The sequence below is a fragment of the Nerophis ophidion genome, linkage group LG09 (genome assembly GCF_033978795.1).
Source record: "Nerophis ophidion isolate RoL-2023_Sa linkage group LG09, RoL_Noph_v1.0, whole genome shotgun sequence".
Taxonomy (NCBI): Eukaryota; Metazoa; Chordata; class Actinopteri; order Syngnathiformes; family Syngnathidae; genus Nerophis; species Nerophis ophidion.
Window position 1 is genome coordinate 10,736,641 of NC_084619.1, and position 25,166 is coordinate 10,761,806.

At 41.0% G+C, this 25,166-nt stretch overlaps 1 protein-coding gene across 1 annotated transcript in view; it reads right to left on the minus strand.

Moving 5' to 3' along the window:
- Nucleotides 1-4,973: 4,973 nt before the first annotated feature.
- The window catches only part of vstm4a (V-set and transmembrane domain containing 4a), a 28,201-nt gene continuing 8,008 nt past the window's right edge, over nucleotides 4,974-25,166 (minus strand). The window contains exons 2-8 of the mRNA XM_061910260.1: nucleotides 21,600-22,052; nucleotides 14,229-14,282; nucleotides 14,045-14,152; nucleotides 11,631-11,664; nucleotides 11,409-11,557; nucleotides 9,383-9,450; nucleotides 4,974-5,548 (exon numbers count right to left, since the gene is read on the minus strand). Of these exons, the coding sequence (XP_061766244.1) occupies nucleotides 5,396-5,548; nucleotides 9,383-9,450; nucleotides 11,409-11,557; nucleotides 11,631-11,664; nucleotides 14,045-14,152; nucleotides 14,229-14,282; nucleotides 21,600-22,052 (1,019 nt within the window). The 3' untranslated portion in view covers nucleotides 4,974-5,395. The remainder of the gene's footprint in view (nucleotides 5,549-9,382; nucleotides 9,451-11,408; nucleotides 11,558-11,630; nucleotides 11,665-14,044; nucleotides 14,153-14,228; nucleotides 14,283-21,599; nucleotides 22,053-25,166) is intronic.

The window sequence follows — 25,166 nt, forward strand, 5'->3', positions numbered from 1 at the left end:
GCATTTGCTCTCTTTCTTTTATGTCGTAAAACTAATGCTGTCAAGCGATATATTTTTTTGAATCAGAATAATTTCTCTCTTGAATTTCGATTAATCGTGATTAATCACAATTGCTACAACAGTGTTTTGCTTAAAGGTGGTACTTTTGTTTAAGTAAAACAACAGTGTTTTACTTAAAGGTGGTACTTTTGTTAACAATGTTGTCAAACAGCTCCTTGTTGTTGAACACAATAATAGCATTATTGCTAACAGCTGCCTCACAAGCTTTTCAATGCTTTTTTTCAAAAGTTGTCTTGCTTCAGATAATTAATTGCTGCAACCAGTGCAAATTGCCTTGGTGTGCCTTTTGAAGTGACATTTGCCAGCAAATTCACCGGTTGCACTGGCTTATGCGTCCACCTGATTACTGACCGAATAACAACCCGTGCCACCTTTCACGTAAACATCCACGGTTAAGGCAAAGTAACATGTACCGTCATAAAATTTGCGATTAATCTGCATTCATAAATGTATAATGCAATAATATTTTTTGGGGTGATAAATCGGATGAATTGACGCCTTAACTTTGACTTACTTGTTTCTCAGCAGAACTTGATCTAAGCTGCATAATTTAGAGTTTAATCAAGGCTTTAGTGTAAAATATGTTTCTAAAGTCACACAAAATCCAGAAGTTAAGACTCTTGCAGAACTTGATTTCAGTTATCATATAAGTTATTTTAAAATATAATATACATATTTAGCATTTTTTTATGTGATGCCACCACAGAAGGGTGCCAATGACGCATAAATCAAAAGTTTAATGGCGACCATAGATCCAGAAACAGAACATTTTTCAATGTAAGAAACTGATAGTATGTCCTGGCTGCTCAGTACAAAATGGCTAATTGAACAAAGGCACAAAAATGACTGAATGTTTGAACATTTTCATTTAATTTCATTTCATCTAGAGCAGGGGTGTCAAACTTGTTTCCACTGAAGGCCTAATCCAGAGGGCCACTTATAACATATGAATATTTATGTATTATTGCCTCATATTATTACACAATTACCTATGCATTTTATTATATTTTTTTATATGCAAATTGATGAATAACGTGCTTTGAAATTAGAATTCAAGGTGAGTAGCAGCAATCAAATATTTAATATATTTATTAAATTTTTTAATGTTTTGTATTACAATATATAATATTTGTTGAAAGATCCTTTAATAAAGTATAAATTATGTGCAGTTTACTGCAGTAGACAAATTATTTATTTGTTGTCTAAATGGCACAAAGGGACAACTTTAGTTAGGAAGATGCAGTACTTTGAGATTATTTCCAGGCTTTCGCGGGCTACCTAAAAATATGTGATGGGCCATATCTGGCTCCGAAGCCTTGAGTTTGAGTAAAACCAAAAATCAGGTTTGCATGTTTTACCAGTAGATGCCTCTACCTTGTCATTACATTCGTATGGCATTTAAAAGTGTTGCACTGTCTTTGCCTATCGTTCACAATCCTTATGAAAGACAACACCAGGGATGATTTTTTTTTTTTTTAATGCTTTCTAACTCATAATTAAAAGTCTGCTTACAGCAGAGCCAATGATAGCTCCTCTATTTGACCTATAAAACCCAATCAATACCCATTCTTAAACCACCAACAGTACTCCATTTACATTTAGCGACTTGATAGTCAACCACGTATTAGTAATACTGTTATTATAAGTGCTAACGCAGACAAACTATTTAGAGTTGTGTGGCTAAGTTGACATCGTCAGCTGGTGAGCTGCTTTCTCACGTCGAAGTTTGAGAAAGTTTTTTCTGGATCACAAATCATGCCTCTCACCTTGATGGTAAAAGGATTATGACATTGGCATGGCTCTGTTGTGTAGAGCGGCCGTTTCAGCAACTTGAAAGTTCCAGGTTCCATCCCCACTTCCGCGCTGCCGTTGTGTCCTTGGGCAAGACACTTTACCCTCCTGCTCCCAGTGCCACCCACACTGGTTTAAATGTAGCTCAACGATGCAGATAAAAGTGTATGTATATAGCCCTTAATGACAAGTGTCTCAAAGTGCTGCACAAGCCACAACAACAGATAATCGGTTTTACCATGTAAAGCGCTTCGAGTCTCATTCGTCATCTAAACGGGAATATTTTAACATCCTATCAGTCGGTATCCTGCTGAGAGCAGACATTGTACAGTAAGTGATTTTTTTATTATGTTTGTTGGCTCTCATGATGTATGCAGTGGGTAGCAATCAGTGATGTAGTTGAAGAAAAAAAGGAACATTCTGATTTGTTTTTGAAACGTATGCTTACATATTACATTTTATTATAGATGTGCCAGTTACTACATTACATAAATGCTTTATACATTTTTACAACATGCATAAAAAACCCTTATGAATGTATTTGATTTTTTTTTTTTAAGAGTTTTAAGGGCACAATAGAGCGACTCCCATAGGTTTCATTGTAAGTAGACATTCGATTGCATTTATTTACTATTTAGAGTGTACAAAAAAAACGTCTTCTTGTCTTACATAAGGATTGTGAAATAGGCAAAATTCCAAAAAAAACAAGGTGCCCTATAAGGGTTTCATGGTGGGGATAGTAAAACAATTACTTCTATTTCTATTTAGTACAGTATTTCTCACTTTACAAATCAAAAACAGCTAATGCTGCATCTTGTTTTTAGTGTTTCTGAGAAAGCATAGAGAACAAATTGCATGTTTAGCCAGCATGAGAATGATGAGAAGGGTTTTTAATGTTTAGTAGTAGAGCGCCTATCATGAAGTACAAACAATGGTGTGCAAGCATGCCAGCATTTTTAGCTGCAAATGGTTGGCTCTATTTATGGTGTGATGCATTTACAAATGTGTGGTATTTTAGTTATTTGTGCCTCCATCATTCATATTTGACTAAACTGTGTGTTTATGTGTCCAATGCATGTTTGGTTCGCTAGCAAAGAGATGCCTTTTTTATTGCAGACTTTGAATTTGGTACACGTCTTTAACCCTGATTGATAATTTTTATTAAGCAATTGCAGCATTTGCATTTTTGCATACAGGCGAAGCTTAACATTTCCGACTTAAAGCTGTGTTTGTGTCATAGGTTCGGGCTCTCCTGTACCACTTTTTTCCCCCTCACCATCCGGGAAGAGGTCTGTCTTTAACCTCTGTGTGTGTGTGGCTAATTGTGCTAAGTAAAGTAGCTTAATAGAGTGGAAAATAGTCCTCGTAATTTTCCCGGAGAGCCGCCAATGACCTTCTCTAAAGACAACGGCCGGCTCCATTCGCTCTACATGGCTGGTTTTACGACAGAGATGTCCAAGCGTCGCCTTCTTCAGAGTAATTAAATCAAATAAATTATAGCGCCAAGGCAGAACCATCTTGTAGCCTAACCCAATTATAATGCACTGTAAAGCTAATTATTAACCATGATTACAATTAGTCTAATTTGAATAAATGTAGTCATTAGCCGGTTCATACCGATCGACGAGTGTGAACTGTGGGGGATGATGAGCATCATCATCATCATCATCATCTCCGCTGCTCCCACTCACAGTCACTCATTCTCTTTTGCCTGTGATATTTCTCACCCTGACATTCACCTCTCCTGCCTGCCAGCGCATAACGCCAACACCCCCTAAGAATTTATTTGCTGCTAATTGCTGAGGCCATTTTGGTAGGATGGACTCCCTGTGCCCCTCGGTTCAATTCAATTTACTTTATGTACCTGGCCCCAAATCATAACAACTATTATCTCAGATTACTTTTTCCATGCACCATGCTTGGCTTGAGTATGGAGGATAGTGTTATATTTGAGGGGTGAGGGCAAACCAAACTCTTATTACACAAGGTGGTTACGTTCCAAACCCTATTGATTTAGAGACTTCCCTTTCATTGTCATTCAAATTTGAACTTTACAGTACGGATATGAACAACATTCTGTTGCATTAACTCGTTGTATTGCAGAATAAAATAGCAATAAGGTGCAGATATAAATAAATAGACTACTGTTCAGATAAATATATTGGACTTTTTCATATAACTCCGCGTTTATGAGTGTATTTTGTATTGTCTTTATATTCCAGCAAGTTAATTTGATGTGTTCAAGAGTATTATGGCCTGAGGGAAGAAGCTGTTACAGAACCTAGAGGTTCTGCTACTCTTTCCAGTGTCCAGCAGTAAAAACAGTCCTTGGTGGGGGTGGGAGGAGTCTCTACAGATTTTCTGAGCTCTGGTCAGGCAGCGGCTTTTTGCCATCTCCTAGATAGGAGGAAGAGGAGTCCTGATGATATTTTCCGCTGTCTTAACCATTCTCTGCAGGCTCCAGTCTTGACAGAGATGCAGTCGGTCAGTAGGCTCTCTATAGTGCCTCTGTAGAATGGGGGGGAGGGAGCTGTGCTATTTTCATCCGACGCAATTAGTGCATGTGCTGCTGAGCTCTTTTTGCAAGAGCTCCGGTGTGTAGGGACTAGGTCAGTTATCTGCACCCCCAGGAACTTAGTGCTGCTTGCAATCTCCTTGCCCTTATGTGGGATCTGAACCGAGGATGTCGTTGTGGCTTGTGCAGCCCTTTGAGACACTTGTGATTGATTGATTGATTTGATCGCTAGCTTATACGCCGTCAAATAGTGAATGTGAGTATAAATGTATAATTTTTTTCACTTTTAATATGTTTTTTGCAACTTTAATTTTGACAGTACCACATAAGATATGTTTTAATTGCTGATGCGTTTTTAAATTTATTTTTAAATGCGCCAGAAATTAACCTGTTTTGTATACTGTTGATGTAATTAGGGCGTAAATGTGTTCCTGTATAGTATTTCTCCAGCAATGGTCCCGTGGTGACATCAGTGATGGTATTTTGATTGGTAATCTTTGAAGTCGGACATCACTAAAGGCCTTTGTGGGAAACGCACGACCCGCCACTGATTGCTATGCGAAGTTACAATTTCAATGTAATGCAAATCTACAACAAGAAAATAAAATTCCTTTAAACCACAACATTTATTAAAAAATTAAGCATGATTTTATTAGTATTAACTATGTTTATTTCTCCTCTGTAACTATTGGAGAATGTACAAAACCGCCCTGTCTTAGCCCATAGCAGAAAAGGAGCAAAAACAATCATTTCTTTCTACAAAACCTCCAGAGCATCCACAGAACAATAACAGAGCATTTTTATGAACATCTGGCTGACAGGCCAGAGATGCAGACAAACCAAACAACAATGGGACTTAAGCTGGACTGGAACCAGGCGGTTAAAGACACACAAACCCCTATTAAGGCCGAAACAAATGCCTAATTGTCAAGATTGCATGTTCATAAATATACTTTCTCAGTCCGGACCTCATTCTGTACTCCTCCCCGGGAGGTACCATGGAAATCCATGTGTTGAGAGCTACTGTGTTTACAGCTGTTTCTCCTGGAAGAGGATCTGAGCGTACACTGTGTCTGGGTTGGAGGCGGCGGGGTCGGGGCTGGCTGAAGCCGCTGGTTCCAGATTGGGCCGCACCAGCTCCAGCTCCGCATAGGTTAGACTCTCCTCCTTGGGTGCTCGAGCCTGCCAATGAGAGTGGGGGATTTATCCAAAGATTTAGTCAAATATAAAAGAGAGAATACAGTACCCTTACAAAAGTGAGTACAGCCCTCATACTTAAATGGGCCGTATTATATCTTACTAAACCCAAAACCAGTGATGTTGGCACGTTGTGAAATTAGTAAATAAAAACGGAATAAAATTATTTGCATATCCTTTTCAACTTATATCTTATACAATAAGATATTTAATGTTCGAACTGAGAAACGTACATTTTTTTTGCAAATCATTAACCTAGAACTTAAAGGCAGCAACACATTGCAAAAAAGTTGAGACAGGGGCAATTTTACCACTGTGTTACATGGCCTTTCCTTTTAACAACACTCCGTAAACGTTTGGGAACTGAGGAGACCACTTTTTTAAGCTTTTCAGGTGGAATTCTTTCCCATTCTTGCTTGATTTACTGCTTAAGTTGTTCAACAGTCTGGGGTCTCCGTTGTCGTATTTTAGGCTTCGTATTGTGCCACACATTTTTAGTGGGGGACAGGTCTGGACTACAGGCAGGCCAGTCTAGTTCCCGCAATCTTTTGCTATGAAGCCACGCTGTTGTAACACGTGGCTTGGCATTGTCTTGCTGAAATAAGCGTGATGCCGTAATAATGATAGATAGATAGATAGTACTTTATTTATTCCGTCAGGAGAGTTCCTTCAGGAAAATTACAATTTTCAGCACAATCCCATTCAAGATCAGACAAACATTACAGGGAGACAGAACAGGATCGCTGACGGGTCTGCCGGCTTCCAGCGCCCCTTACAAAAAAGATGACATACAGGTAAACAAGGGGGGGGAATAGAAGATTAAAATAAAATTAAAAAATCGGTCTTAGCCTAGGCCCTGGAGTGGGGGTGCAGACTGAGGCCAAGGGAAAAAAAACAAAAAAAAACACAACAACTCATAGCCGTAGTACACATTCCTCTTCCATGTGTGTAAGAGGGAAACATCAAACATCAAAGAACACAGAGGACATTAAAGACATTAAAGCAGCAGATACAACCAGACACTTCTACATACAGCTATGAATAAAAAGTAAAAGAAACATATCCACTGTGGTGGCCTCTGCGGTGTTCCACGCCATCGTCTGCTGGGGTGGAGGGAGCATGGCCAGAGACAGAAGCAGACCCAACAAGGCATGTGATAACAGTAGTTACTGATAGTGGTTTTCAAGAAGTGTTCCTCAGCCCATGTGGTGATATCCTTTACACACCGATGTCGATTTTTGATGCATCTAATGTTACGTGCAGGGATTTTTCTAGATTCTCTGAACGTTTTGATGATATTACAGACCTTAGATGGTGAAATCCCTAAATTCCTTGCAATCGCTCATTGAGAAATGTTGTCCTTAAACTGTTGGACAGTTTGCTCACGAATTTGTTCACAAAGTGGTGACCCTCGCCCCATCCTTGTTTGTGAATGACTGAGCACTTCATGGAAGCTGCTTTTATACCCAATCATGGCACCCACCTTTTCCCAACTAGCCTGTTCACCTGTGGGATGCGCCAAATAAGTGTTAGATGAGCATTCCTCAACTTTCTCAATCTTTTTTTTTGACACTTGTGCCAGCTTTGTTGCAATGTTGTAACTGCTATGTTGCAGTCATCAAATTCCAAATGAGATTCCAAATTTGCAAAAAATAACGTTTACGAGTTTAAACGTAAAGTATTTTGTTTTTGCAGTCTATTCAATTGAATATAGGTTGAAAAGGATTTGTCAATCGTTGTATTCTGTTTTTAATTACGATTTACTCAACGTGCAAACTTCACTGGTTTTGGGTTTTGTACTTTACAGTAGTCCGTGTACATACTATATATATATATATATATATATATATATATATATATATATATATATATATATATATATGTATATGTATGTATAGTATATATTCACTACCCATTGAAAAAAGGTCAACTTCTAGTGAATCCATGTCCAAATTGTGTCCAAAGTGTCAATATTATGTGAACAATGTCAGTATTATTGAATAGCCCCACAGCACTCGCAGCACTTGTTCCCAGACCATGACGCTTCCAGCGTTTTACTGTCGACACATATTTTGCTACTCACTTACTGTATGTTTGCAGCTATTTAGACAATGATGGCTATGTGTTGAGACATTGCAGGATCATAAATTGTTTATGCCGTAGAAGCAGTACTATTTTAAGCAGGGGTCTCAAACATGCGAGACGTTATTTTGCAGCCCGCAGCTTAATATGAAAATTTAATGTTGGTGCGCTTGCAAGTTTTATATGAATGGCGCTTTACAGCGTCATACTCGAATACCCTACCCAGGACTTTTCCGGGAGACTCCCAATCTTCAGTACCCCTCTCGGGGTAATAATTCTCCCAAAATTCACCCAAACAAAATAGTATTAAGGGGGCACTGTGAAGGCACTGCCTTCAGCGTCCTCTACACCCTGTTCTAACAGTGTGCCAGCCCAGCCACATGTTGTATTTGGCTTTTAAAGACGTAGTAAATGACTGCAAGACATACTTGAACAACAGCCATACAGGTCATACTGAGGGTGGCCGTATAAACAACTTTAACACTGCTCCAAATATGCGCTACACTGTGAATGCACACCAAACAAGAATGGCAAACACATTTTGGGAGAACATCCGCACCGTAACACAACATAAACACAACACAACAAATACCCAGAATCCCATGCAGCCCTAACTCTTCCGGGCTACAATGTACAGCCCCGCCTCCCCAACCCCTGCCCCCAATTGTAGCCCGGAAGAGTTAGGGCTGCATTAGATTGTGGGTATTTGTTCTGTTGTGTTACGGTGCAGATGTTCTCTCAAAATGTGTTTGTCAATCTTGTTTGGTGTGGGTTCACAGTGTGGCGTATATTTGTAACAGTGATAAAGTTGTTTATACGGCCACTCTCAGTGTGACCTGTATGGCTGTTGATCAAGTATGTCTTGCAGTCGCTTCCGTGGGTCTGCAGGAGTCTCATACGATATATGACTGGGCCGGCACACCGTTAGTATGGTGGAAAAGCGGATGAGACGGCAGGTTGTGGATGAAGCTAAAGGCAGTACCATCACGGCACGCCCGTAATATCATTGTCGGGGTGAAAACCGGTAGAATGATTGCTCCGGGAGATTAAGGGCACTGGTGTTCGGGTGTTTCCCAGAAAGATCGCCAGAGTTGGCAAGTATGTTGCTTGGGCGGGAAAGCCATTCAAAGAAGGTGAGTTCATTAAAAAGTGCTTGTTAGATTTGTTAAGAAATAATTTCTTGCAGCCCAGCCTAACCCAGTTTCTGCATCCAGTGGCCCCCAGGTAAATTGAGTTTGAGACCCCTGATTTAAAGTGTGTACAAGTTTACATTCTACAGTATTATGGGTTAAGAATATGTACTTTAATATAAAGCTACTGTCCAAATATTTCAGAACCTTGCCAACCATACTCAGACCTCCAAGTTCTAATCTCCTTGTTATATGGTCGTCCACTTGAAATACAGCAAATCATCTGATGTATTTCATCACATAAAGCGCAAGAATGGGAGAAATACTCAGTAGTTTTCTTATGTCGGAACTTGCTTAATTGTTTTAATTGTCGAAATAAAACCAGTGAAGCACCCTAAATAAATAATTGTGTTTGAAAAGCAATAGAGATAAATATAATTATCAAGCTCATAACCGAATGAAGAGAGGGCAATAAACTCCCGTAGAGTCGTGAGACAAATTTTCCTCTTGCGTGTATTTCTGTTGCAGCAATTGGAGCTGCATTTTAAAAATGATTAAATTAATTTCATGCATTGCTGAGGGAATGAGTGATGATGGGGAAACTTACTGTGGTAGACCTTCTTTTGTTAGCTTTTGACCTTTTAGGCTTTTGGGGTCTTTTGGAAGCCGCAGGTGCTGAAAAGCAAAGTACAGAATGGCAGAAATTACAGAAAAATTGAGAGTTGGCAAGTGTTTCTTAATAGCTTAGGTCGGGGGTCAGCAACCTGTGGCTTTCGAGGCACATGCGGTTCTTTAGTGCCAACCTAGTGGCTCCCAGGAGCATTTTAAAAAAATGATTTAAAATAGAAACAAACTTTCCCAATTGTTAGAAAGCCCACTGTTTAATATGTTTGTGTGTGTGCTTCACTGGTGAGAGTATTTGGTGAACATGGTTTTGTCCTACTAATTTCGACAGTTTGTGAACTCACCGTAGTGTGGACTGTGATGCAACAGTTTGTTTACATGTCAAATCTTCCACACTTTCTTTGTCTCATTTTGTCCAACAAATGTTTTATACTGTGCGTGAATGCACAAAAGTGAGCTTTGTTGATGTTATTGAATTATCTGCTAATCAGGCATATTTGGTCACTCCATGACTGCAAGCTACTTGATGCTAACATGCGATTTAGGCTAGCTCTATGTACTTATTGCATCATTATGCCTCGTTTGTAGCAATATTTGAGCTCATTTAATTTCCTTTACTTCTGTCCTCTGTGTATTTAATTTGCATTTGCATGTCTCATGACAAATTATCTGTATGTAATATTGAATGCATTTCAGATATTTATTTTGTGTGCCATGTTGTTCCGGACCACAGCAAACATTACATAGCTTGCCAAAGATTGTAATAAATCAATTAAAAGACGACAACCTGCCGTTTCCTTTGGCCTGAACACACACATCTATACTTTTGGCCATTACACGTCAGTGATCCCACCTTCTGAGTAGCTTCTGATTTACTAATGGTTTCTGATGTAAAAATGTGTAGAATAAATATAAAATTTCAACATTTCTGTCAACGAAGATTTGCTACATTCAGCCTGCGACAAATGGTAATTTTGATAGTAGACTATTATAGCTAATACAAACACTTACATCATGTGTTGTCTTCATTATAGTACTTTATGGCTTTTAGAGAGGGGGGGTTGCCCACATCTGAGGTCCTCTCCAAGGTTTCTCATAGTCAGCATTGTCACTGGCGTCCCACTGGATGTGAATTCTCTCTGCCCACTGGGTGTGAGTTTTCCTTGCCCTTTTGTGGGTTCTTCCGAGGATGTTGTAGTCGTAATGATTTGTGCAGTCCTTTGAGACATTTGTGATTTGGGGCTATATAAATAAACATTGATTGATTGATTGATTTTCATTTTTTGTGGCTCCAGACTCATTTGTTTTTTGTATTTTTGGTCCAATATTGCTCTTTCAATGTTTTGGGTTGCCGATCCCTGGCTTAGGTCATTTCAGGTTTTTTTGTATGATGGTGACTTTCACTTTGTGGAGCTTTATCCAAATAGTTTCTTTCCAGTGTTGCCCAATTGTCTTTCATTGTGAGGCAATTTCAATTATCCTGATTTTACAATTTGTCCTGGCTGTATACCTTCATGTGCTGTTATTTTAACCCTCCAATTCAGTTTCTTAGCGTCACAGGGGGCTGGGGGCTCTGTCCTTCCTCCTGTTACCCTCTAATGCCTTCAACACATTTGGAGAATATGATGCAAACACACCAGGACCAAAGCTTGGTGAGTGGAACACTACATGTTTAATGCACAGGTTTTGATAGGTGACCTGCATGTAAGACGACCAGTTTATCAGTATTAACATCGTTGTATATTTTTCAATTGTCTTTTTGATAATAGTAGAATAACAACATAAAGGATAAGTCACCATTGTTTGCTGACTTGTCCTAATTTGAGAGTTAATTTGGTGTCATTGCCCCCTTTGTCGCTGGTGTGTGAGTGACAGGAAGAAAAGCTCTGACTGACTGAGAGAAGAAGTTCTGCGCTATCTGTTAGTGTGCATGTATCAATCTCTATGCCAACATGTCTTTATTTAGGCCAAGTACAGTAAAGCAATCCAATCCATCCCGATGTCTTTACCTTTAACTGGAGTGTTTGGTAGTGGTTTCTCAGGCACTTTTGGGGGTTTTAACGCCACTTTTATAACACTCTTCTCCCCCGTGTCTTTCTTTTTTGCTTTTGGGGAGGAACTGGAAGAACTACCGGAGCTGGTCACAGTTTCTCCTGAACTGCGGGGAACAGAGAAGATCAAACTCAAACAAAGAAAATGTGGACATATTGATGAAGAAAGATTGGACATACCTGCTCTCTGGACACCTGACCAGTAGGTAACTTGCTGTGGAGCATCAAAAATGTATGTTTATTGATATCATCAATGTAAAGTGGAACCTCAGAAGTTAAACCACACTGAAGTTGATTAAGGTTGTTTTTTTTTGTGAATGTGCATAATCCCACTAAAAAAATATCTGTCTAATCTATAATACGAAATCGGCACACAGTCGGTAATACAGTAAATAAAGAAGAAAAATAGACTAGTCTTTAGTGACTCACCTCCTTATACTAATGCCACCAAATCATAAAAGGTGAGAGTACACAATTTTTTTTTTCAAACCCCGTTTCAATATGAGCTGTGAAATTGTGTTAGATGTAAATATAAACGGAATACAATGATTTGCAAATCATTCTCAACCCATATTCAATTGAATGCACTATAAAGACAAGATATTTGATGTTCAGACTCACACTTTTTTTTTGGGGAAAATAATAATTAACTTAGAATTTCATGGCTGCAACACGTGCCAAAGTAGTTGGGAAAGGGCATGTTCACCACTGTGTTACATCACCTTTTCTTTTAACAACACTCAATGAGCGTTTGGGAACTGAGGAGGGTAATTGTTGAAGCTTTGAAAGTGGAATTATTTCCCATCTTGTTTTATGTAGAGCTTCAGTCGTTCAACAGTCCGGAGTCTCCGCTGTCGTATTTTACGCTTCATAATGCGCCACACATTTTCGATGGGAGACAGGTCTGGACTGCAGGCGGGCCAGGAAAGTACCCGCACTCTTTTTTTTACAAAGCCACGCTGTTGTAACACGTGCTGAATGTGGCTTGGCATTGTCTTGCTGAAATAAGCAGGGGCGTCCATGAAAAAGACGGCACTTAGATGGCAGCATATGTTTTTCCAAAACCTGTATGTACCTTTCAGCATTAATGGTGCCTTCACTGATGTGTAAGTTACCCATGCCTTGGGCACTAATGCACCCACCCTTATACCATCACAGATGCTGGCTTTTGAACTTTGCGTCGATAACAGTCTGGATGGTTCGCTTCTCCTTTTGTCTGAATGACTCGATGTCGAATATTTCCAAAAACAATTTGAAATGTGGACTCGTCAGACCACAGACCACCTTTCCACTTTGCATCAGTCCATCTTAGATGATCTCGGGCCCAGAGAAGCCGGCGGCGTTTCTGGATGTTGTTGATAAATGGCTTTCGCTTGATTTGCATAGTAAAGCTTTAACTTGCACTTACAGATGTAGCATAGTAAAGCTTTAACTTGCACTTACAGATGTAGCGACCAACTGTATTTAGTGACAGTGGTTTTCTGAAGTGTTCCTGAGCCCATGTGTTGATATCCTTTAGAGATTGATGTCGGTTTTTGATTCAGTGCCGTCTGAGGGATCGAAGGTCACGGTCATTCACTGTTGGTTTCTGGCCATGCCGCTTACGTGGAGTGATTTCTCCAGATTCTCTGAACCTTTTGATGATATTATGGACCGTAGATGTTGAAATCCCTAAATTTCTTGCAATTGCACTTTGAGAAACGTTGTTCTTAAACTGTTTGATTATTTGCTCACGCAGTTGTTGACAAAGGGGTGTACCTCGCCCCATCCTTTCTTGTGAAAGACTGAGCATTTTTTGGGAAGCTGTTTTTATACCCAATCATGGCACTCACCTGTTCCCAATTAGCCTGCACACCTGTGGGATGTTCCAAATAAGTGTTTGATGAGCATACATCAACTTTATCAGTATTTATTGCCACCTTTCCCAACTTCTTTGTCATGTGTTGCTGGCATCAAATTCTAAAGTTAATAATTATTTGAAAAAAAAAAAGAAAAGTTTAGCAGTTTGAACATCAAATATGTTGTCTTTGTTGCATATTCAACTGAATATGGGTTGAAAATGATTTGCAAATCATTGTATTCCGTTTATATTTACATCTAACACAATTTCCCAACTCATATGGAAACGGGGTTTGTTAATTGTACTACACAGTGGTTGACCTATTTTACAGTTGTATCAGTTAAGAATGTTAAAAAGCATGATTTATAAAGTCCACTCTCTGTGCTGTGCATTATCATTAAAGTTAAGTAAAGTGAGCACATTATTGATCGATTTTGAAGTTTAAATCCTAGTGGTTTACTTATTTGTACACTTACATGACATTTAATGATGTTAGAAGCAGGAAGTCGTCTCCCCTTCCTCACAACATTAGGTAAAAAATTACTTTTTCTTAAAAAGAAATTCTTTATTTGGCAGTTTGTTCATTGTTATTTTTAAATGACTATATTCTTTTTACGCTTTTTCGACTAGTAAACTGTTCTTTTGGCATTATTTTCCACGTTAAATTGTAAGGCAGTATTCCCCATTGTGTTTGTCCGCTGAGGTTCCACTGTTTTATTTGTTCATGTCAAGGTGGGATGCTAAATTTAATGACCTTTTAGCCTCTGTCTCCTGTAGAAGTACTGGATGGTGAGAGTGAGCGTGAAGAAGAAGATGGAGAGCAATCCCAGCGAGCAGATCACCACAGCGCACACGTTTACGTCTACAAGACCAAAAGCATCAAATAGCAGCCATTAACGTTGAGGAGCAACATTAGCCTTCAGGACCAGGGGGAATACCTGATAACAGACGCCAAATTCCTTCACTGCTACGAGCCTCCAGAGTAAAATGCACTGGAGAGAGGGAGGAAAAAGAGGAACATTTTGAGAAGAAGAAATCAGTCCAGGCTAAGCATCTTTTGCTGCTGTTTTCTAAAGAAAGTGGTCCACTGTAAGCCAGACAGCCTCCATGGTTTCCAGAAATATCACACAGGCTGACATGGGTGGTGAGTGATGCCCCCCCCCCCCACACACACACACACACACACACGACACACAATACAAATGAATGAGGACGTTGCAGTCAGTACTGAATGATGTGGTGTCAACAGGGTCAGGGGTATTTAGCAAAAGGGTTGAGTACATAAACGACTTAACCTCAGCACCCCTTAATGACTTTTTAAATGCATATTCTTCATAAACTCAGGAGATACAGTCGTGGTCAAAAGTGTACATCCATCCATCCATCATCTTCCGCTTATCCGAGGTCGGGTCGCGGGGGCAACAGCCTAAGCAGGGAAGCCCAGACTTCACTCTCTACAGCCACTTTGTCCAGCTCTTCCCGGGGGATCCCGAGGCGTTCCCAGGCCAGCCGGGAGACATAGTCTTCCCAACGTGTCCTGGGTCTTCCCCGTGGCCTCCTACCGGTTAGACGTGCCCTAAACACCTCCCTAGGGAGGCGTTCAGGTGGCATCCTGACCAGATGCCCGAGTATCCTCATCTGGCTCCTCTCGATGTGAAGGAGCAGCGGCTTTACTTTGAGTTCCTCCCGGATGGCAGAGCTTCTCACCCTATCTCTAAGGGAGAGCCCCGCCACACGGCGGAGGAAACTCATTTCGGCCGCTTGTACCCGTGATCTTGTCCTTTCGGTCATGACCCAAAGCTCAGGATCATAGGTGAGGATGGGAACGTAGATCGACCAGTAAATTGAGAGCTTTGCCTTCCGGCTCAGCTCCTTCTTCACCACAACGGATCGGTACAACGTCCGCATTACTGAAGACGCCGCACCGATCCGCCTGTCGATCTCACGATCCACTTTTCCCCCACCCGTGAACAAGACTCCTAGGTACTTGAACTCCTCCACTTGGGGCAGGGTCTCCTCCCCAACTTGGAGATGGCATTCCACCCTTTTCCGGGCGAGAACCATGGACTCGGACTTGGAGGTGCTGATTCTCATTCCGGTCGCTTCACACTCGATCCAGTGACAGCTGAAAATCCCGGTCAGATGAAGCCATCAAGACCACATCATCTGCAAAAAGCAGAGACCTAATCCCACAACCACCAAAGCTGAACCACTCAACGCCTTGACTGCGCCTAGAAATTCTGTCAAAAGTTTACATACACTTGTAAAAACCTAATGTCATGGTTGTCTTTAGTTTCCAATAATTTCTACGGCTCTTAGTTTTTTGTGGTAGAGTGATTGGAGTCCATACTTATTGGTCACAAAAAACATTCATGGAGTTTGGTTTCTTTTATAAATTCATTATGGGTTTACTGAAAATGTGACCAAATCTGCTGGGTCAAAAGTATACATACAGCAATGTTGAAGGCCTACTGAAACCCACTACTACCGACCACGAAGTCTGATAGTTTATATATCAATGATGAAATATTAACATTGCAACACATGCCAATACGGCCTTTTTAGTTTACTAAATTGCAATTTTAAATCTCCCGGGAGTTTCTTGTTGAAAACGTCGCAGAATGATGACGTGTACTCGTGACGTCAAGGACTGTTAGGAAATATTAGCGCTGCGCACACACACAGCTAAAAGTCGTCTGCTTTAACCGCATAATTACACAGTATTCTGGACATCTGTGTTGCTGAATATTTTGCAAGTTGTTCAATTAATGGAGAAGTCAAAGTAGAAAAATGGAGTTGGGAAGCTTTAGCCTTTAGCCACACAAACATACGGTGATTCCTCGTTTAAAATTCCCGTAGGTGAAGCTTTCCTATGGATCAGAGCGGTCAAGCGAACATGGATCCCGACCAAATGTCAACCAGCAGTTTTCGGTGAGAAAATTGTGGTAAAAAGTCGCCATTTACCGGAGATCAGCTGAGCTTGTGCCGTCCATACAGCTGCCGTCGACTTCCATCAGACACTGGCCTCAAGACACCCGTGGACACACCCTTCCGACTATCAGGTACTATTAAACTCACTAAAACACTAGCAACACAATAGAAAGATAAGGGATTTCCCAGAATTATCCTAGTAAATGTGTCTAAAAACATCGGAATCCCTTCCAATGCAATCGCGTGTTTTTTTTTTTAAACTTGATTTTTTTTTTTTTCCTCTAGTCCGTCGCTATCAATATCCTCAAACACAAATCTTTCATCCTCGCTCAAATTAATGGGTACATTGTCGTTTTCTCGGTCTGAATAGCTCTTTTTGTTGGAGGCTCCCATTAAAAACAATGTGAGAATGTGAGGAGCCCTCAACGGATGAGGCAGGGCTTTTTTGTTAGCGACCAAAAGTTGCAAACTTTATCGTGATGTACTCTACTAAATCCTTTCAGCAAAAATATGGCAATATCGCAAAATGATCAAGTATGACACATAGAATGGACCTGCTATCCCCGTTGAAATAAGAAAATCTCATTTCAGTAGGCCTTTAATATTTGGTTACATGTCCCTTGGCAAGTTTCACTGCAATACGGAGCTTTTGGTAGCCATCCACAAGCTTCTAGCAAGGTTCTGGTCAAATTTTTGACCACTCCCCTTGACAAAATTGGTGCAGTTCAGCTAAATTTGTTGGTTTTCTGACATGGACTTGTTTCTTCATCATTGTCCACACGTTTAAGTCACCCCTTTGGAAAGGCCATTCAAAAACCTTAATTTCAGCCCAATTTAGCCATTCCTTAACCACTTTTGACGTGTGTCTGGGGTCATTGTCCTGTTAGAACACCCAACTGCGCCCAAGACCCAACCTCTGGGCTGATGATTTTTAGGTTGTTCTGAAGAATTCGGAGGTAATCCTCCTTTTTATTGTCCCATTTACTCTCTGTAAAGTACCAATTCTATTGGCAGAAAAACAGGCCCAGAGCATAACACTACCACCTCTATGCTTGATGGTTGGAATGGTGTTCCTGGGACTTTTCTCCTCAAAACATATTGCTGGGTATTGTGGCCAGAAAGCTCATTTTTGGGTTCGTCTGACCACAGAACTTTCCTACAGAAGGTCTTATCTTTGTCAATGTGGGAAATAATTACAAAAGTACACTTCATTCACTAACAGTGTTACAAAAAAGATCAGTTAGAATAATACATAATGTTGGATATAGAGAACATACAAATCATTTATTTATTGAATCAAAGATACTGAAATTCCATGACATAGTGAAATTGCAGTTAAAATTATACACAAAGCAAACTATAACCTGCTACCCAAGAATATATGACAATTCTTCTCAACAAAAGAGGAGAAATATAATCTTAGAGAATAATGTAATTTAAAACATTTGTATGCACGTACAACACTTAAGACCTTCAGTATATCAGTATGTGGAATTAAATTATGGAATGGATTAAGCATAGAAATCAAACAATGTACTAATACGATCCACTTCAAGAAACTCTTCAAACTTAAAGTGTTTACAAAGTACAAAAGAGAGGAATCATGATAAACATTCCGAATTTATTCATCCATCCATTCTTTCATTCTCAAAATAATCTTATCTCATCGTATGGAATACAACTTACTTCTCCAGTTATTTATTAATTTATTTGTATTTAATTACTTATGGAGTATATTGTGAATACACAGAACACGAAGTGAACACAAGTTTTAGCAACTGTGATGTAAAAGAAAAGGGGTAGGATTTAATAAGCTCTGCTTCTTCCTACTCCTTTTCGAACATGTTGAAAAGAGAAACTGGAAATTGTGATGTATCATGTTGTATGCTTGCATGTTCGAAATAAACTCAAACTCAATGTAATGTCAGATGAAACTAAAATTAAGCTGTTTGGCCACAATTACCAGCAATATGTGAGGAGGAGAAAAAGAACCAAACTTCATTAATTTTTTTTGTGACCAACAAGTCATACTTGCCAACCTGGAGACCTCCGAATTCAGGAGGGGACATTGGGAGGGGGGGGTATATTGTAGCGTCCCGAAAGAGTTAGTGCTGCAAGGGGTTCAGGGTATTTGTTCTGTTGTGTTTATGTTGTGTTACGGTGCGAATGTTCTCCCGAAATGTGTTTGTCATTCTTGTTAGGTGTGGCTTCACAGTGTGGCGCATATTTGTAACAGTGTTAAAGTTGTTTATACGGCCACCCTCAGTGTGACCTGTATGGCTGTTGATCAAGTATGCCTTGCATTCACTTGTGTTTGTGTGTAAACGCCCCATATATTGCGTGACTGGGCCGACACGCTGTTTGTTTGAGGGGGGGGGGAGCTGATATTACAGCAGGTTATAGAGGACGATGATGTTGTCCTGCAGTCCTGGGTTCAAATCCAGGCTCGGGATCTTTCTGTGTGGAGTTTGCATGTTCTCCCCGTGAATGCGTGGGTTCCCCTCCGGGTACTCCGGCTTCCTCCCATTTCCAAAGACATGCACCTGGGGATAGGTTGATTGGCAACACTAAATTGGCCCTAGTGTGTGAATGAGTGTGAATGTTGTCTGTCTGTCTGTGTTGGCCCTGCGATGAGGTGGCGACTTGTCCAGGGTGTACCCCGCCTTCCGCCCGATTGTAGCTGAGATAGGCGCCAGCGCCCCCCGCGACCCCGAAAGGGAATAAGCGGTAGAAAATGGATGGATGGATGGATGTTGTCCGGGTGGAAATCGGGAGAAATTCGGGAGAATGGTTGCCCCGGGAGGGGCACTGAAGTTCGGGAGCCCCCCGGGAAAATCGGGAGGGTTGGCAAGTATGTGTTACAATAATTCTCTCACAAAAAAATAAGAGTTGTAGAAATTATTAGAAACGCAAGACGGTCATGACATTACGTTCAACTTTTGACCACGGCTGTATATCAACGGTGATCGACTGGATTTAGTTATCCACTGAGATTCAATACAAGAGCTATAGGAAGAAAATGCCTTTCCAAAGTAATGAGAATAACACAATTCTTCAAAACTGCAAACTACTACCCAACCACATTAAAAAAAAATGATTCAGTCTAAAACGGAGTATTATTATCTTCCTAAATTTGCACATTTCCCCCTTTTAGTTCCCTTTAACTTGTGAGACACATTAAGCAGTGTGATTTGTTTGCCCTTATGTCAGCTCTTGTTTTGTTTCTGGCTGCTGTGGATGTGGCTATGTGCATGACGGAGATGCCTGCGGCCGTGTGGCTTCGTCACTGGGACATTGCCCTGAATGTAGGACAGGGCGTTGGCAGATGCCTCCGCCATGTTGAATTTTCTACAGGAGAAGTAAAAACTATACTGTAAAAAAGGCGCTCACGTCATGCATGCATCATTGTGGCTGCAGTCTTAAACCTCAATGATTTCATGTGAAATTTAATTCAGCTTTGTTATGGTCGTGCGGTGTGGATTCGGGTGGGCAAGTTCTGCTGCGACTGTACGTTTTCCCGACGCCTGCATAAACGCACCCTCCAAACTGCTGATGTCATGCATTCGAAAGTTTGTGAACGCAGCCTGCTCAGCAACGGGCTCCTCGCACTCATTCACAGAGCGATATTGTTGAGTGTGGTTTGGCGGGGTGAGCTCATTGTTTTTATATGGAAATACCAGGGAAATGAGGTGACACACACACACAAGTCTAATAGGGCGCAAGGAGCTCATCCTTGCTTTTCTACAAGCAAAAATGTCCCCATGGTAATTAGAGCTTGAGAGCACTTTTGCAATGTTTATTTCCATTACGCGGACTGCATGTGTGTGGTTATTAGGGATGTCCTGGTATTCCAGGCAGTAGGTTTTCCAAGCAACAACATGAGAATTCCCCGTCTTCGCTACTGCAGTTGCTCTTGCCAAAGTGTGCGTTTTTTGCTTGCCAGAATCAACAGATGATTGAACGGCGATGTTGATAACTGACTGTGCCTTTAACGTCAACTGACTCGCCAGATGGTTTGATTTATAAATACATACAGACGTGACAGAGAGGGAATTGTGATTATAACGGTGCACATTGAATCAAAATGTCTGGTTCTAGTGGCAACATATTTGTTTTTCTGTATGCAAGCTCGCTGTTGCGTTTTAGTAGGTGTGGTCCTTAGCTTCTTGCTTTTTTTGCTGTTTTTTCGGACAGACCAAAATGGCATCATCTGTGGTATAAACTGACTCACTTCAGTTCTCATGAATCCATCTGCCTCTCAAGGCAAGTCTATTTTCTTTCTGAAGACCACTTAAAGGCCTACTGAAACCCACTACTCATGAAGTCTGATAGTTTATATATCAATGATGAAATATTAACATTGCAACACATGCCAATACGGTCTTTTTAGTTTGCTAAAATACAATTATAAATTTCCCGCGGAGTTTCATCGCGGAATGATGACGTGTCGGGTTGGAGCTGACATATTAGCCCAGCACCACTTGCGGCTAAAAGTCGTCTCTTTTCGTCGTGCAATTACACGGTATTCTGGACATCTGTGTTGCTGAATCTTTTGCAATTTGTTCAATTAATAATGGAGAAGTCAAAGTAGAAAGATAGAGTTGGGAAGCTTTAGCTTTTAGCCACACAAACACACGGTGTTTCTTTGTTTAAAATTCCCGGAGGTGAAGCTTTACTATTGATCAGAGCGGTCAAGCGAACATGGATCACGACTTCATGTCGACCGGTAGTTTTTGGTGAGAAAATTGTGGAAATAAATCAACTCTTACCGGAGATCAGCGGAGCTTCTGTAATGCTGCAGCTGCCGTGACTAATTCCCTCAGAGACTGGCGTCAACACACCCGTGGACACAACCCTCCGACTATCAGGTACTATTTAACTAACTAAAACACTAGCAACACAATAGAAAGATAAGGGATTTCCCAGAATGATCCTAGTAAATGTGTCTAAAAACATCTGAATCGCTCCCAATGCAATCGCCTTTTTTTATTTCCTAGTCCGTCACTTTTAAATTTCCTCATCCACGAATCTTTCATCCTCGCTCAAATTAATGGGGAAATTGTCACTTTCTCGGTCCGAATAGCTCTTGCTGCTGGAGGCTCACATTGTAAACAATGTGAGGATGTGAGGAGCCCTACAACCAGTAACGTTACACGCACATTTCCGGTAAAGGCGAGGCTTTTTTATTAGCGACCAAAAGTTGCGAACTTTATCGTCGATGTTCTCTACTAAATCCTTTCAGCAAAAATATGGCAATATCGCAAAATGATCAAGTATGACACATAGAATGGACCTGCTATCCCCGTTTAAATAAGAACATCTCATTTCAGTAGGCCTTTAAGCCATTCACACAGAAGGCAAAACACTCTTTTGGCTACCTGTCAGCTGTGTGGTGGAAGAACCATTAGACGAGGCCCTCCATACGTTCCTGGTTTTCCTTATCTCGTGCACTCGACAAGTGTAGAAGCCCTGGTCCGCCCCGCTCACGTTGATAATCTTCAAGCGGTACACCTCTCCTTCCGTTTGCTCGTAAAGACGAAACTTGGGCTGGGGGAAGCGGCGGGTGTAGTTCCCGTACAGCTTGATTTTCTTCATGCTCATCTTGACGATGAGGAACTGGGAGGGGTCGGGGGCCGCAGTGGAGGTAGACGGAGAAGGTAAAGGGGGTGCGAGGGAGGGAGCAGTCAAAGGGGAGACGAACCATCGGAGGACGAGGACGCTGCTGCTGCTCTTTCTCTGAGACACTAGGCAGGACAGTGTCAGGTTCGTCCGCTCGGTTGCCGTGACAACAGGTCCGGGGATCACCGTCACATTTAAGGCATGGCATACTTCTGTTGACAAACCACACAAGGAATACAATAAGAGACTTGCTTGTGGTCGTAATCTCCTGGGAGCCACTGTCCTCCGCAGTGGATATTTGTGTTTTGAATAACAGAGCCAGGTTTTTTCTTGAAATGTGTCATTTTCACCAAAAATATAGAGCATGAATTGATTAACGTGGACCCCGACTTAAACAAGTTGAAAAACTAATTCGGGTGTTACCATATAGTGGTCAATTGTACGGAATATGTACTGAACTGTGCTATCTACTAATAAAAGTATCAAAAAAAGCAAAAACTTTGATTGATTGATTGATACTTTTATTAGTAGATTGCACAGTTCAGTACATATTCTGTACAATTGACCACTAAATTGTAACACCCGAATAAGTTTTTCAACTTGTTTAAGTCGGGGTCCACTTTAATCAATTCATGGTAACTAATATCCACTGCAAAGTACGCTGGATCTCAGGAAATTCTACTGTACATGTGTTGTTTCGTAGTTGTTGTTACCGCTCCTAAAAGCAAAGACAAAACATTCATGCATTGTTAGAGTTGCTCAAAAACTAATCAAAGCAATTTCCAGAAACCTTTGTGGGCGAGTGGAGCATGTGCAACAGACTATTGGAATTTAAAGGAATCTCGCATTTCCTTTTCCTCCTCTGTATTGATTGGACAATGAACCAAACAACCAAAAACAGCAAAACTGGCATACAGTGGAGCCTTACCGAACAATGGGAGGACCTAGACTTTGCAGACGATCTAGCTCTCAATCAATCAATCAATCAATGTTTATTTATATAGCCCCAAATCACAAATGTCTCAAAGGACTGCACAAATCATTACGACTACAACATCCTCGGTAAAACCCACAAAAGGGCAAGGAAAACTCACACCCATTGGGCAGGGAGAATTCACATCCAGTGGGACGCCAGTGACAATGCTGACTATGAGAAACCTTGGAGAGGACCTCAGATGTGGGCAACCCCCCCCCTCTAGGGGACCGAAAGCAATGGATGTCGAGCGGGTCTAACATGATACTGTGAAAGTTCAATCCATAGTGGCTCCAACACAGCCGCGAGAGTTCAGTTCAAGCGGATCCAAGACAGCAGCGAGAGTCCCGTCCACAGGAAACCATCTCAAGCGGAGGCGGATCAGCAGCGTAGAGATGTCCCCAACCGATACAGGCGAGCGGTCCATCCTGGGTCCCGACGAGCGGTCCATCCTGGGTCTCGACTCTGGACAGCCAGTACTTCATCCATGGTCATCGGACCGGACCCCCTCCACAAGGGAGGGGGGGACATAGGAGAAAGAAAAGAAGCGGCAGATCAACTGGTCTAAAAAGGAGGTCTATTTAAAGGCTAGAGTATACAGATGAGTTTTAAGGTGAGACTTAAATGCTTCTACTGAGGTAGCATCTCGAACTGTTACCGGGAGGGCATTCCAGAGTACTGGAGCCCGAACGGAAAACGCTCTATAGCCCGCAGACTTTTTTTGGGCTCTAGGAATCACTAATAAGCCGGAGTCTTTTGAACGCAGATTTCTTGCCGGGACATATGGTACAATACAATCGGCAAGATAGGATGGAGCTAGACCGTGTAGTATTTTATACGTAAGTAGTAAAACCTTAAAGTCACATCTTAAGTGCACAGGAAGCCAGTGCAGGTGAGCCAGTACAGGCGTAATGTGATCAAACTTTCTTGTTCTTGTCAAAAGTCTAGCAGCCGCATTTTGTACCAACTGTAATCTTTTAATGCTAGACATGGGGAGACCCGAAAATAATACGTTACAGTAATCGAGACGAGACGTAACAAACCCATGGATAATGATCTCGGCGTCTTTAGTGGACAAAATGGAGCGAATTTTTGCGATATTACGGAGATGAAAGAAGGCCGTTTTAGTAACGCTTTTAACTCACCAACAGATGCAAGACAAATCACAAAAACTAAAAAGAGCAGCTGTATTTCTTGGGCTCAAGATCAATTCACAAAAAAAAAGGTCATGTGGATCAATAACAAGAACAATACACCGATAACAATGGACCATAATCAATTAGAGGAGGTAGTCAGTTTTACATACATGGGGAGCATGATCAGTGTAGATGGAGGGGTAGATGAAGATGTCAAATCCAGAATAGGGAAAGCAAGAACATCATTCAACATGCTAAACAAAATATGGAGAGCAAAAAACATTTATCTCAAAACCAAACTGAAAATATTTAACTCAAATGTCAAATCCATCCTGCTGTACGGATCAGAAACATGCAAAACCACCAATAGCATTCTCACTAAACTTCAGACATTCGTAAACCGTTGCCTCCGTCGGGTCCCAGGAGTCTACAGGCCAAACACCATCACCATTGCCAACCTGTGGGAACTCGCCAAACAAGAACCAGTGGAACTGCAAATCAGGAGAAGGAAGTGGAGCTGGATAGGCCACACACTCAGAAAACCCAATACATCAATCACCAAACAGGCACTAACATGGAACCCACAGGGAAAAAGAAACAGAGGGAGACCAAGAACAACCTGGAGAAGAAGCACGGAACAGGAAATGAGGGCTGAGGGGCTGTCATGGCAACAACTCGACCGAAGGGCACAACACCGGAATGGATGGAAGGCTTTTGTCGGCGGCCTATGTTCCTTGATTGCTTGTTATTTTTATTGGATAGTAGTCTGTTTATTTCCATTGATAGTTATTTATTTTACCCCATATTTGTTCCCACTACCACACCTTAAGTTGCAGTCTTTAATCTCGTTATATGCAAATATAATGACATTAAAGTCTATTATATTGTATTCTATTATATTCCTCAGGGAATACTAAGGCCTAAGTAAGAAAGTATTATTTTTTTTTCTACATTCAAAACACATATTCAAAATATATGCTGATAATCAATGCGGCCCCAATACTCGGAGAAGAAGATGCAAGTATATTTATTTAGCACGCTCAAAGTGATTTACTAACACTCGGCACTATTTTGCGTTTTATTTAGCACGTGCAAACTGACAGTTACACACGGCTGCAGATCAGTGCTTGCGCTGCACAGACACACGAGAATCCTTTTTCTTTTGTTTGTGTCAACATTTTGGACGGTGGGAAATTCAAAAAAATATTACACGTTTC